Raw genomic sequence first — 14,935 nt, 5'->3', positions numbered from 1 at the left:
CACATCTGCAACCTCATAATGTATGACACAGCCTCGGCTTTGATGAGGTCACTCGACATGCTAATCAGATTCTTGTTTCAGTTTGTTTAGAAAAACATAATCAAGGGAGAGAAAGGGATGCATGGAGACTTTAGTGTGTGCGCTTCAGGTGTACAGCTGAGTGAGCACTGTGTTTGAGCCATAGTCTACACAGAAAGGGGGAACAGGGGTGACACAAATGTTCCAGATGTGCTTTGCCTCATGATGTTCTTTATTTGACCACCAGAGGGAGACATGCACCAGCAAATTGTTTGACAGAGACCAGTGGTCAACTTCTGCACCAGATCAACATTTTTTTATTCTGTCCTTTAGTGTCCCAGCAAGACGTATGACGCGAGGATCAAGACCACCAAAGACTTCCCGGACGAGGTGGTCAGTTTCATTCGATTCCACCCTCTGATGTTCCGCTCCGTGTACCCTCTGACCGGCCGACCCGTGTTCACACGTGTCCGGGTGGACTACACCCTGACTCAGATTGTGGTGGACAGAGTTCTGGCAGAGGATGGGCAATATGAGGTCATGTTCCTGGGAACAGGTGAGATGCACACCTCTCTTCCCAGTTGCCTGTTGAAAATTCCATCTTTGACCAGCAGATGGCAGTAGATCACTATGAGTTGTTCGCAGCCTGATGCTGTTATGGTGTTAAAAAAATTAATGAAAGTAAAGTTGCACTTGAATCCCATATCCTGCTTGAACAGACATTCTTGGTCCAGTGTTGAAATTTTGTTAGAGAAGTTTGTGTCTCATCCTCTCATTTGTATTAGATATGAAAATACTACTGTACTCATACCTGGCTGGTTTACATTATTCACTTCTGAATGAAAAATACATGCGGTATGTTTTTTGCAATCAACCCTCCTCCCTCCCGCCTGTCTGTCGTAGACGCCGGCTCGGTTCTGAAGGTGGTGAGCATCACTCAAGAGAATTGGTCGACGGAGGAAGTGGTGCTCGAGGAGCTTCAAGTTTTTCAGGTTTTGTGCTCAACACAGCTACACGAACAAATCCACACATCCACAACACAAGCACACACACTTTCATGCGCTGTGACTCTTCTCCCAGCGTGAAATATTCATCATAGCCTCTGTTACTCAAACGTATTGTGGTTATTAATCAGCATTTGTTGTTTTTAATCCAACACTGCTCCGATAATGTGTGTTCACCGAGGTGTTAAAGCTGTTCAAGTTAGTTTGTTTGACTTTTTTTTTGCAGGCTCCCACTCGTATCCTCAGTATGGAGATGTCTTCAAAACAGGTTCGGCCTCATTCTCATCCATTTTAATCCCACACTCCCCCTCTCCTCTCTTGTCTCTGCCTTCATTCATTCCACGTACATTCATTTGTGTGCATAATGCCCGGTGTGGCACAAGACATACTGTTTTTTATCCCCAATTCATTCATGTATTCAGTTTTCATCTCTCTCCCTTGTTTCCTCATAGCTCTCTCTCGCCCTGCTGCCTCATTATCTTAGGGTCAGGGGTGTCAGTAGACACTTCAACCCCAATCACAGCTTCCATTAATCTCCAGCAGTGTTTGACCTGTGTGTGTGTGTGTGTGTGTCTGTATGTGCATGCTCACTGGTGTTTTCTGTTTTTGAAGTTCTGTGTAGGAATCTCTTTGACTTCAGACGAGTCAGAGCAGATCCGTTGAGTCACATTTGTAAAAATTCCTCACGCTGACAAATCCTTAAATGTTTGTGGTTTGTTTCAGATGTCTGCTTAAGGTTTTGATACTTTAAATCAGTTATTCTGAGCTTAAATCACAGTTTCAACCCTAAGAAAAGTTTATTGGGTGAAGAGTATGTGTCTAAGGAAAAAAATAAATTAATAAATAAATAAATAAATGCACAACAAAATTCTAAATTTTCTTTTTGAACAAGCCGCACAATGAGCAGTTTCATGGACTTCTTCGTTTGCTGCTCTTTCTCTCTGCGTATATGTTATGCACCTCCAACCAAATGAATTTCCTGTATGGATAGTGAACTTGAACATGAAATTGATCTGCATGTCCCTAAAGAGTTTGGTGTGTGTGTGTTCACTATAGCAACAGCTCTACGTGGGTTCAAGTGAAGGGCTCGCCCAGGTTTCACTCAGCAGATGTCACCTGTACGGTCACGCCTGCGCTGAATGCTGCCTGGCACGGGACCCCTACTGCGCCTGGGACGGACACACGTGTGCACGATACATCCCTGCATCCAAGAGGTACGCCGGAGTATTGAAAACTCACTTTGCCGAGTTGAATTCATTATGTAGCGTTACCCAAAGCAGAACCAGAGGCACACATTCATATTTAAAGTAATGCACCATGTCCATCTAATCTGCAGGGTTATTTAATTGTAGACTGCTTCATATAACCCAATATACAGTATCACTACTTTTAATTGGCAGAAACACTGTAAGATATAAAAAGAAAATTGAAAATTCAATTTCAATTAAAATTGAAAGCAGAACTTTTACTTTGAAGACGAGCTGCCTCTGTTTCCGGCTCTCGACCTTGCATGTTCAATGTTCTTTTTGAAATGTATTTTTTTGGCCTTTTCGTGGCTTTATTGAGAGGTGACAGGAAACAGGATGAGAGAGAGGGGGATGACAAGCAGCAAAGGGCCACAGGTCGGGCTTGAGACCTGGGCCGCTGCAGCGAGGACGCAGCCTCTGTACATGGGATGCCTGCTCTACCATCTGAGCTACTGAGCCGCCGCATGTTCAGTTTTCTCTGTACAATTCGGATTATGGGACAAGTTGACACTCTTGCATTGTACGTCAATGACAATGACAAAAGCAAAGCATTAATCACATTTGGACAACATTAGCCATTGAAGAACAAGCTCACATAAAATACAGCTGTATTACCACAAGTAGAACAATCGAATAAGGAAATAACCCCTAAACTGGCATTTTTCATTATACCACTTGAACAACTGCAAATTAATTATATTTATACATGGACCGTCTTGGTAGATTTTTGAAATATTGTGGCAGAGTACATTAACAGTAATAAACTTACAAATATGTGTGATCCAAAAAAAGGAAACTACTTGAAACTGCTTTGACCCTTTGTTGCCCTACTTCTCAATGGTATGTGTGTGTGTGTATGAGTGTGTGTTTTCCCAGGGCTGCTTCTTTATTCTTGGACAGTCAGGCAGAGTTCATTGTTCTTGCTAAATATGTTTTCTCTCTTTTGGTTTCTCTTCACCTCTTCATCATTTCTCCATGCCAGAGGGTATTAGTCCATTTGAGGCATTGATTAGAGATGTGGTTCCTCAGCTGATTAATGCGACTGTCATTCCACACCTCTAGAGTGGAGCCCTCCAGGTGTTTGTGCACGCCGTTTGTGTGTCTGCGTTGTTTCATTTTTGCGCCCTTGCTTTGCACGAATCAGGCTCTACAGAATCTATACCCTACAGTTAGAGGTCACACTGTCAGATTATTGGCCAGCGGGGATGCTGTTATGGTTTGTGGAATAGTGAAGGCCCTGCTTTTGGTCTCACGGGCTCTTTGAAAGCCGATCTTCACAGTGTCAGTGAGTGTAGGCCACAGATGTCCCATCACACAGGACTGACAGGAGGCGGAGGAGGTGAAATGAATACAAACTGAAGGAGCCCAAGTGAGCAACACCCAGCTAGAGGCCAAAGAGACTTGATTATTTGTTTTTTTTTTCATTTCCACTTAAACATGTAGGTAGGAAAACAAATATCAAGCTGCAAATGAGGTGGGTTAATTTCATGGTTACTTTCACCACAGTTTCACTTGTTTCAGGTATTATATAAAGAGTCAGCATCTTGAAACAAGACATTGTAAGGCCAATTTCTAGTAGCCATTGCGTACATTGAGGGTTACCAGTAATCAGTGGTCATCTTAAATCGCATTTCAAGTAGGAATTGTAAGGCATCTTCTTCACATGTTCGTCACAGCATTCCTGTTTTTCCGATATATGCAAATATGAAATTCAGAGCATACAGACATACATACCCCAGTTTGAGATGTGTGAGAGGTTTATTAGCTTCTTTGCTCCACTCATTTGATCTGAAAATGTGTTTTTTGTTTTCAAGATATACATAGGCTCGGTTGAAAAGGCACAAAAACAGATTTGAAATTGAAATTTGAGAAAATACAGTGGTTGGCACTGTGCTGTTTCTATTTGTTAAGTAATAACCAGATAAGAGTTGATGACATTAATGAAGCGATGTTCTGCTCACCACCCCCCAATATCTCTAAATTCAGATTACCATTGATCAGAGGTGGAGGAAGTTAAAGTGGTTGTTGGGCAGTAAAATAGTCCCTGTCAGTGTAGTGTGTATGTTGCATTTTATTGCTGTAGATTTTTGAAGTTGAGGTGGTTTTAACTCATTAACTAATAGATCACTCTTTTTTTCAGCTTTGTGCCAGTGCGTTGTCCATCTGATCCAAGATTTATTCAAATACTTCATTTATCCTAAGAAGGATGATTATTTTCACTTGACAGGGAGGGTCTGATGAATGATGAAAAGTAACTAGTAACTAACCGACTATCTGGAACAATATAGTGGAGTAGATGTAGAAAGATGCATAAAATGGAAAAAACTGAAGGAAAAATCCTCAACTACCTTGAATTTGTACTTAAGTCAAGTACTTGAACACATGTGATTAGTTACATTCCACATACTGTTATCAGTATTATACTTTATCTACTCAGTATTTGTGTCTGGCACGTAAATAAAAAATAAGATTGTAAAAAATCCTATAAAAAGCACATTACAAGGACCTGTAATCTTAATAAACTGTGTGTTTGTTTTCCAGACGAGCCAGAAGACAGGACATCAAGCACGGAGACCCTGCGAGTCAGTGCTGGGACACAGAAGACAGTACGTAGACTTTGTTCTCTTCAGAAGTTGAGCCTGTATCCGTCCTCGTAAAACCGTCTGTTCTTTTACTTGCAAGCTGTAAACACACATCCAGTGAATGAAAAAATAAATAAATCACTTAACTAGCCACCAGAGGAAACCTGCAAGAAGCCGAGCAAAGACTCGCGGATCAATGACTGTCTTGTTTTCTTTAGGTGTTGTCGGGGGACGGGTGGAGGAGAGGGTCCTGTTTGGGGTGCAGAGCAACTCCACATTCCTCGAGTGTATCCCCAAATCTCAACAGGCCCAGATCCGGTGGTACATACAGAGAGCTGGTTCTGAACGCAGGGAGGAGGTCAGAGAGTGCGCTCATCTACACACAAACACACACACCACCCAAACATAAATTACCTCACACTCTCTCTTTCCATTTCTACTTTCTCTTTCTTCTTCGAGGTGGACCTTGTTTTTGCTTTTCTTGACTTTACTGTACCTGAGGGGTCACATTTCTTACATGCCAGGTCACGAAGCAGGGAAGTTACCGAACCAAAGAGCATTTATTTGTTACATAAGTACTTCAAAGATTCCAAAAGCACCATCCTTCACTTCAACCGTCACCGGCTTTGACTTATGAGCCTTGAACCCATTAGCATCTGTTGGTGCTGCAAATCACGCCGCTGCAGGTCCTGCTTTTATTGGTGAAAATAAAAACAATGCGCGGGCCTGGAGGATAGAGTGGAATACCCAAAAGTCACATCTGTTGTGGAATTATAGGCAATAAAGGAGCGGCCCAGGGTCCGAGGTAGTTCCTTGAATAAAGTGATTTTTTGATGTTATTTATCCAGGGCTTACTGACACTGTCTGCAGCTCCTCTGTCTTTGAGGAAGGTATGACTTGAATGATCTAAACCAGACACACCTGAGGAGATGGGGACGAGACATGAGTTATGTCATATGAAATATGAGGAAAAGAAAACAACACATAATAACATTTTTAGCCTGCATTTAACCTCTTTCTTGCATTTTCTCATCGAATAGCCAGCTGCTTTTGCTTGTTGGCCACTGAAGGAGATTCAAGGGAGTCTACATATTCTCCTAGTTGTTTTCTGGGCAACTTGACACACCAGATGGTTTTATTCCACGAAACCAGCTGAGAAGTCATTCTTTGAAAGTGTTTCAAAAAGGGCAGGCACGAAATACTTGGCTGGTGATTGGACAAACCTTATCTCCATTACAGTCTATCACGGGCCAACTTAAACAATGACATCAATTGGAGCCAGTTGCTAAATCAAACTCTTGCCTAAGTCAGTTGGGAGAAGAGCCAATACATCGTTATCATCAAGAAAAGCCTTCAGTGTCATTAACTGCTCTTCTTTCAGTGAATTATATTCTTCTGTTCTGAAGTAACTGGTGCTATTGCAACAAACGAACAGTCGCTTCTCTCGCTGGCCGTAAAAGGCCGTAGCTGCCAGTCGTTCCTCAAAGGATTCTGATTGGTTCGAACTTCTTCAGTAAGACCTCAAGCCTCTCTAGGTTTTTACTGGAAGCAGGAAGCAGTGAAATTAACACAACTCAGATCCCCTACATTTATAAGACTTGCAACCTCTGACACGGTAGTATGATATCTTAGCGTCCCACCCTGAGCATGATCCTCCTGTCAGAGGAAAGTGGCCGCCCTGTGAATATGTGAATACGATCTATTGCGTAGGACAGACATCACTTTAACAGCCAGATTCTAGGAGACGGGATGGTGGACAGAGGAGGATGTACAGGGACAGAAAGGTAATGCGATTGCGTTTGAGGCGGTGAAAGAAACTCATTGATGATGACACCCGTCTCCTGAACGAGACGACAGAGACCTGCTTGCTCAGCACCTCAGAGTCCTCCCCCTCCCCTATCCAAACATACAAACCTTCCTCCACCCACTGCGAGTGGGCGCGCTCACCACTCAACCCACTCAATCCTCCTCTCCCTCCCCGCTTCCCACTACACTTATTTACTCCCACGACTGGTCCCCTGTCCCCTCTCTCAGGGGTGAATGTAAACACACTGACAGGTGCAGAGGTCACTTAAGACCCATGTGGTCCTTTACAGGCCTGCGTGGCAGAAAATCCTGTGATTTCCTGTGTGTGTGTGTGTGTGCGCATGTTTCTTTATGATCCCCCTACAGCAGAAATCATAACAGAGCACTCCCTGGGGACAGCCATGTGTTTTGGGGTAATGAACACAATGGGGTGTTTTCTGTGTTTGTGTGTCTAGGCATGCAATGATATGTGACCTATTGTACCCTAGACAAAGTGATGAAGGAGTGAATGCAGGAGTTCTTCCTCCCTCCGGATTGTTATGTGATAGAGACAGAAGCTAAACAAATAAAGCAGAATATGATGGATATTATGAGGGTGTCACTGTCTTTAATAGTGATATGTATCCTGATATACAACCTTAAAATGCAGCTTTAGTGCTTGAAGAAAGTCCAGATGTAAACCTAAAGAAACCAGATGGTTCATTATAATTCAAACAATGTTTTAGGGGAAACAAACATGAATATTTTAAATGGACAAACACAGCTGTATAGTACAACAGCCTTTACATAAATAAATGGATGTTACTCTTTGGCATGGCAGCCAGTCAACATTTTAAATGTCTGTAGACATAAATTACCCAAGACGAAAGGAAACCGCAGCACAAATGGTTGAACTTTCAAGTAATTACACATGGTTGAAAGATAGCTTGTGTCTACTAATGGGCTAATAATTTAAATTCAATTAAAATGGCTTTCAAATTGAGTTGAGTCTAATACTGAAGTTTCCTCTCTTCATTGTGCTCACAGGCGACACGTGTCTAGCTGTAAAATAAGCGCATAGCCTTTTGCAGTCCTGTTTGCTTCTCTCCCACGTGTTAATATTTATGATTAAGCACATGATTAATTGCTTTCTTGGCCGAACCCCAGGAATGCTGCTGTGCTGACAATCGACACAAAGTAAAAGGGAGTTCAAGTGAACCCCACCAAGCTGGAGGTCAGAGAAACGTGTACTTTTTCAGGTGATGGGAGAGATTAGTTATGGCGTGTTTTTCAGACTGCCTCAGTGGGAGATCTTTAAATTGATGCTATTTGATTTTTATGTGGAGACGTGACCTCACTGTCACTGTTGCTTTAGTTCTTTTCAGTACCTGTCATTGTTTGCTCTTTTTCATTGCCACTACCACGCTAATGTTGCCTTTACTGGCAGCTATGTCAAGTACAAAAAACAACATGAACTTCATTGGCTAGAGTATTGAAACCACACCCATATTAGACCAGGCATGTGTGAGCTGACCAATCAGAGCAGACTGGTTATTCAGGAAAGTGTTGCAACGCATAGCTTTTAGTTGGACCCAGGAGCGGACAACAAGGCAGGGGGTTGAGTTGAAAGGAATTTATTGAGACTCTGTCAGAGAGGAGGAGGAGGAGGAGAAGAAGTAGCTCATGGTGGCGCTGGTGGATAGCCTGAAGTGTGTGGCTCAGGAGAGCTCAGGGCAAGGCTGTTGGCTGCAGAGGTGTAGAGGGCTGGGGTCAGGCGCAAAAGACAACAAGAGTAAATTCTTCAAGCAATCTGCACTAGCAGGTGCCATGTACCACATAGTGCTGATGAAATCATCTGGCAGCAGGTAGCATGAAGACCAGGGCTTTTCAGCAGGTGCTGATTGCCAATCTGCTGCAGGTGTGTGTGTGTGTGTGTCAGCAGCTCCGGTGAGGGGAAACCCCGCCCAGCCTCTCAGTGCACCTCAGCAAGCACAACAAGCACAGAAAGCAAAACACAAATCCACCACAGAAACATGGCTGACTGTGACAGAAAGGGGGGCCTTCAAGAGACAGGCGCTAAAGAAGAGCATTTTAGTTGTGTGACCTGACAATAATAGACAAGATGTCTGTTAATTTAGTGTGTTCCATCTTGTAGCTGGGTGTGGTAGATGGATGCATTGTTTCTCTCTCGCAGGACAGGGCGGTCTACCTGCTCTCACAGCTGTGCATGTGGTGCTGGAGCAGGTGATGTCTTTAGTGTCCGGCTCATTTCGACCTCTCACTCTGTGCTTTTCTTCCCACTCTGTTTCCTCCTGTCTGTCATCCCTCTTCCTCTCCTGTCCCTCAACATCCCTCATCAGTCCCACCTTAATCTCTCCTCACTTAATTCCTGCTTTCACGCTCCCTCCTCCTCCTCCTCCTCTGTCTACTTTGTTTCCTCATACTTTTCCTGTTGTCTCCACAATTTCCCACAGTCTCTTCCCTTCTGCGTCTCTCTCCACACTCTCTGCCTCCTGATGGGTTTTGATAAAGGCATCCTCGACCAGCTGCTCACAGCACCTGCAGCCTGCGCCAACACTTATTCTCATCCTACACTCGTACACACACTCCCTCTTCTCTTAACACGCTCGTAAAGGTCAGCTATTAAAGATGTGAGCTGGAAGAGATTCCTCTGTCGTCCTCGCAGCATGTGAGAAAGTGCGAGTGCCTGTGTGTGTGTGTGTGTGTGTGTTCACCACCTGGGGCCTGGAATGCTGGCCCATTAGGTAATTTCTAACAAGAAAAGCATGGATGAAGTTGAACCTCATCCACGGTGTTCATTAGAACAAAGCACAGATTTCCTGTAAGCATGGGAAGCTCTTAATATGTCAGACTTTGAAAGTACTTACTCACACTTGAGATTCATCTGACTATTAAAAGTTGCGTTTCATTGGGTTTGCTCAGCATGCACGCACTCTTGTTAACACATACAAATATGCATGCAAATGTCCCTTCTAGCACAGAACTCCAACTATATATGCTTAAAAGCTTTGTGTGATACCCGGATACACACAGACACACAGGTACACAAATAAAGACAGACCATCTGGGTGAGTTTGAATGTCTGGCATTGGCATTTAGTCACAGATGCCTTGATTTTTGGATGGCAGAGCTACAAAGGCAAACAAATATACACATAAATACTTATTGGCTGATTTTAAAGTCTACACAGAGACTTTGCATACCTGACATTTCGCGTTTTAAATATATATCCCACGTGTGTGTCAGGTCAGTCAGGTGTGTCAGGAAACAAGTATGTGGTAGGAGACAGGCTAGAAAGCTTAATGTGGGTGAGGGTCAAGGTACAACGAGCCTCTGAGGCCTGAGGGTCTGCCTCTGGCTGGACAACACATCATCAGTGTCAGACCTGGAAACCACACACACACACAGACAGGTTCATATGCAGAAGGATATGAAAAAGCAAGCTACACACACACACACGCACACACACAGAGGAAAATATTACTTGTTTTGTCCATGAAGTTTACCCCCTGGCCTCTTTCTCCAGCTTTCTTATCAGTTGCACCTCTGGGGGGTCGCCACAGGCCTGTGGGAGGTACGCTTTTGAAGCATCCGCACATGCACGGACACACACACTTAGACACGCACATGCTCTTTCCCTGTCCTCTGAACACAGCTGTGTTGTTTTAGGACCTGACAGCAGCCGTGCCACCTGATGAATCATGGCGGATGCTAAGTGGAAAGAGCGGACCACAAACATTAGCACATACTTACCCTCACGCTTTAACGTCAAGCACACACACACCGAAACCCTTCTTTTGCCTTTGCTGACTGCTGACACTCATCACGCATCTAAAGATCTCTCCACACCAAATCATGACCCTCGGGCCCCCACAACACTGTGGGTTACACTCACCACACCCAATTCAATATGTTTCCTGTTTCAGGGGTCATTACCATGTTTAATGCACCTTGGATACAAATCAGGCGTGAAAAAATATGTGTGTAAACAGCTTGGCAGGTATCAAGCTGGTGTCATTCTGATAGATGTTGTTTTGCTTGGTAAAAAAAAAAAAAGTGAAGACAGCTGTTGTCCTTTGTGATGAAGCTCTCATGTTTCTGTCTGTCTCCCAGGTCCGACTGGATGATCGCGTCGTCCACACAGAGCGAGGTCTCCTGATCCGCTCCCTCCACAGCTCCGATGCCGGCGTGTACATCTGCGTGGCTCAAGAGCGCACGCACTTCACCCACACTCTCCTCCGTCTCACCCTTCAGCTTGTTACACATGGACAACTGGACGGGAAGCCTAAGCCCAGCGAAGACCCCGTGGTGGACCTACGCCACGCCGCCGAGTCCCGCCAGCGTTACAAAGACTACCTGAGAGTGATGAGCTCCCCCTTCAGCTCTCTGGAGGAGTACTGCGATTCTCTGTGGCTGGAGAAGAGGCCGTCGAGGGCGCGAGGACGAGGCTTAGGAGCCGGCAAATGGAAACATATCCAGGAAATGAAGAAGAGCAGGAACAGGAGACACCACAGAGAGAAGGAGGAAGATAAACAGGGGTGGGTGTTGAGGACAGTAAAGCAGTGAGGGGTGTGGTAAACATGAAGCAGGATAATGAAGCAGATGTGACACAGAACTGCAAAGCTGCAATGACAGATCAACTCAGAGCTAATAAGTCTTTAAAGACTAACATTTAAATATACAGTGCAGGGGTTCAAAATAACAGTTTTAGTATTTTTTGGGTTGTGAATACGTAACTGATCCGGTATGAAAGAGCATTTTATTTTAAAAAGAAAATTGTTCAAACGCCTTTGAAACTACAGAAATTATTCTGTCCTATTTGCAGATGACATGATTCAAAAATGGTTAGTTGTCCACAGTCGTCCGTTGACTTGATGAGCTGACCAGATGAAGGATTGCAACATGACTGATCTTTCCTAACAAACAGTACAGACCGTCAGGTAACAGATGCTATCATTTCATAATATTGAAACACATTTGTCAATCGGTGAGTTTCGGCGACAAAACAAAAAGACTTTTTACTCGTGGTGATGACAATGCATTCATGTTGAATGACTGTAAATATGTACAGGAGACACAGCATGCTCAATTTAACCTTATTACTGATCTGTATAACTCTAACGATCATCATGTGTTATGTTTGGGTTGACAAAACGACATATTTTTGTACAAACGTTTCACACATATGTACTGTAGGTTGGATAGATGTTTTTCTTATTGCTGTTTTGGAAAGTTATTTAAATAAATTTGTCTGGGAGCCTCTGTTCTCTGAATGGCTTGCTTACGTTCTGTGAAAAGATAATATCAATATGCAGGGATCTACTCCTGTTTAAAAGTGCAGTACTAGGCACTCTCGAGCAAACAGCAGACAGGTTGAGAATGGGTTAGGGTTTTGTTCGGCTGAGCCTCTCCTGATATAGTAACACAAGTCCCTGTGCACTGTATGCAGATGTCAGAATGATTCAGGACCAGCTGGTGTCTTGTTGTGTGTCAGTGTTTGTATGTGTGTGTATGTGTGTGTGAAAGAGAAAGAGAGCGTCTTCAGGATAAACTGATAAAGCTGTGACGACATCAACATCAGGGTCACGATACGACACAGTGTGTCTGACCTCTACAGTGATTTTTGACTTACATAATCGCATCATACACGGTGCATGGATGTGATGCTCAAAACAACATGATAAGGATCTTCCTGTGAAACACATAATCTGTCATATGAGTCGAGCGTTCAAACTGTCTTAGTGGTGACCTCTGAGATTAGATTCTGAGGAAGCTGCTGAAATACTGCAGGTATCACTGGGTACACCTGTGTCCCATACAAATATAAAGACACTGAAAGACATTTAGCCTTTTAATTCTTTGCTCTAATTTACAGGCTTCCCTCGTTACACAACATTTCACCTCCATGCTTTTCTTTACTTGCCCTCAATATACATACGTATGAGCGTACATATGAAAAGCATTCAGGTCTCCCATTTTGTTTTTCTCCACAGTGATTTCTTCATGTTTCTTGTAACAAAGACAATAAATATTTTAAGCACTTCCTCCTCGTCTATAGTTTATTTATCAGTCAGTGGCAAAGAACAAACTACATCTCCCCAAAAAGGGACACCAGAAATGGACTAGAACAGGCTTTAAAAGAGTTGTGCTCCATGAAACTAATTCTTGAACCCACCTTTGTACATTTTGACCACAGTATAAACAGAGGCAAAGGTATACATTTTATTGAAACAATACTTTTGAATCATCAAAAGCAGCATCTTGGATGTTTGTGTAAAATAAGTGTTAAATAGCTCCAACTGTTATAGAGTGTTTGGTCAGTAACACGTCTCTCCTCCTCCTGCTCATGCAGTAAAAGAGAAAATACATTTTCTGGTATCCCTGCCCACTTTATCCAATCAGGACAGAGAACTCCATAAAGAAGTCCAGACAGCAGAATCCTCCTGTTTGCCGCTACGTCCGGCGATCACCGCTCTGCATTCATGTGGTGACGTAGAGAGGAGGGAGGGGATTGCTAACTGCAAAACAGACAGGAAGTCAGCCAAAAGAGCGCCAATGCTTACAACAGCCTTAAACCACTCATTTTTCAGGTCTTGCACATAATTTCCCCCTTCTGCCCCTAACTTTCAAGGGTCTATAATGCCATACTGTAAGAAAACTAGCGTGAAATTCACAGGAAATAACTGGCAGCAAGTCACGAGTGACTGACTGTAGAAGAAATTACAGTATTTTACTGTGTTTTAAACAAAAACCTCCTTCCAAAATGTAGGCCTATATGACAATCAACATCAATTGCTACACCCTGTTAACAGCACAATGAAGCAATGTAAAGGTTTTACCAGACTGCGTACAAGTAAGTGATATTACAAGAGTAAATCATTCTTCCTGTAGGTTACTTTTCCAGGAATCTCATACATTTGACGTAACCATCCTTTCCTAAATAAAAGATCCTTTGTGAGATGTTAAGGAGCTCTTCATAATGTAGACGTAGTTGTGCGTCAGGCAGTTACTCCACAGACGACTGTGCGCAGAGTTAACCTGACCTTCACATTTGGCTGGAGACGAACCAATGAGTAAAGATGACTTACTGCGATAGACGGGCAGACAGAGGCAGTGGGGGGTCGAACAAGGAAACAGATTTCGGGGAAAGAAACCAGATTTTACGGAAGGAAGTGCCTAATTTGATGTGATTGGTGTAATGAGCATGCAAGTCGGCCCGGGACCCCTGTAGTGGTCTTACAGGACATTCACACATGGATAAAGACACATGCACACAGTATGCTCCTTTTCCGCATGTCTCCATTTTAAGTGGTTTCTTGTGTCCTGTGGTTGTGTGTACATGCACATTAGTAATCTGGTTTGAGGTGTATCCTGTTTTTAATTACATTTGGGATAGGGCATTTACATGGAACATGAAAAAACAAGTTCTTCATATTCCTGTTTACATGATCGTGACAGTATCCAGGTTTGTGATCATCTGCCTGCAGGTGTGTCCCGATTTCTCATCATCTCAGCCACTGTGAGATTAACATGTCAGAGTATCTTAGTTTCTATCCATTGCATCCTCATGTCTAAATGACTGAACAGGTCCAATGCCAGTGACTCCCAAAATAACATACAGTATATCATTGTTCCCATAATAACTTTGTCACAGTTCATCAAAAAAGAACCCAAACACAGACACAGAGGCAGGCAGATGAGCCGATATCCAAAGTCCAACAACCTAAAATGCAAACAACAAAATGCAAGCAAATAAAAGTCCAAAGAAAAAAACTCAAGACGAACTAGAAGCCATGGAGAACAAAGTGGGAACACAAAGGACACACAAGGACCGGGGAACCAACAAAGAGTAAAGGAAAAACACAGACTTAAACACACAAGGGGTTAATGAACAAATGACAGGAAGCGCAAAGCAATACATGAGACGTGAGGATAAACTGTCAACATAAAAACTGTGACGATTGTGGCTTCCCTGGTTGGCTGGAGCTCCTGCCTCTCACACACCTGCAGCCCATCTACTCATCAGCGTCTACATACTCTGGTCTTCTTCGCTGCCAGACTGTTTCCGCTTGTCACTGTGGTATTTATGGCTAAACAACTCGAGTTTTTCCTCTTGTGATACTTTGTTTGAAATCTCCTCCACCTCTGCCAGAAGACAAACACCTCTGTGGATTCACCTGTATCTCACTCACCTGTGCCTCCACCTCAGCCTCTACCTCCTAGTACCATGAGACCTGCTACACCACCCGCTGTGCCGCTCACCTGAGCCTGAGCCATT

The 14,935-nt window shown here is 43.5% G+C and overlaps 1 protein-coding gene across 1 annotated transcript in view; it reads left to right on the top strand.

The window, feature by feature from the left end:
* The window catches only part of sema3d (sema domain, immunoglobulin domain (Ig), short basic domain, secreted, (semaphorin) 3D), a 32,729-nt gene extending 20,799 nt beyond the window's left edge, over positions 1 to 11,930 (top strand). Inside the window, exons 12-18 of the mRNA XM_073472006.1 lie at positions 352 to 574; positions 922 to 1,010; positions 1,249 to 1,290; positions 2,079 to 2,236; positions 4,811 to 4,875; positions 5,070 to 5,209; positions 10,771 to 11,930. Of these exons, the coding sequence (XP_073328107.1) occupies positions 352 to 574; positions 922 to 1,010; positions 1,249 to 1,290; positions 2,079 to 2,236; positions 4,811 to 4,875; positions 5,070 to 5,209; positions 10,771 to 11,223 (1,170 nt within the window). The 3' untranslated portion in view covers positions 11,224 to 11,930. The remainder of the gene's footprint in view (positions 1 to 351; positions 575 to 921; positions 1,011 to 1,248; positions 1,291 to 2,078; positions 2,237 to 4,810; positions 4,876 to 5,069; positions 5,210 to 10,770) is intronic.
* The last annotated feature ends 3,005 nt before the right edge of the window (positions 11,931 to 14,935 follow it).

This window comes from Pagrus major, chromosome 8 (assembly GCF_040436345.1).
Source record: "Pagrus major chromosome 8, Pma_NU_1.0".
Taxonomy (NCBI): Eukaryota; Metazoa; Chordata; class Actinopteri; order Spariformes; family Sparidae; genus Pagrus; species Pagrus major.
The sequence above is the reverse complement of the archived record's forward strand: the minus strand, read 5'-3'. Positions and strand labels throughout refer to the sequence as shown.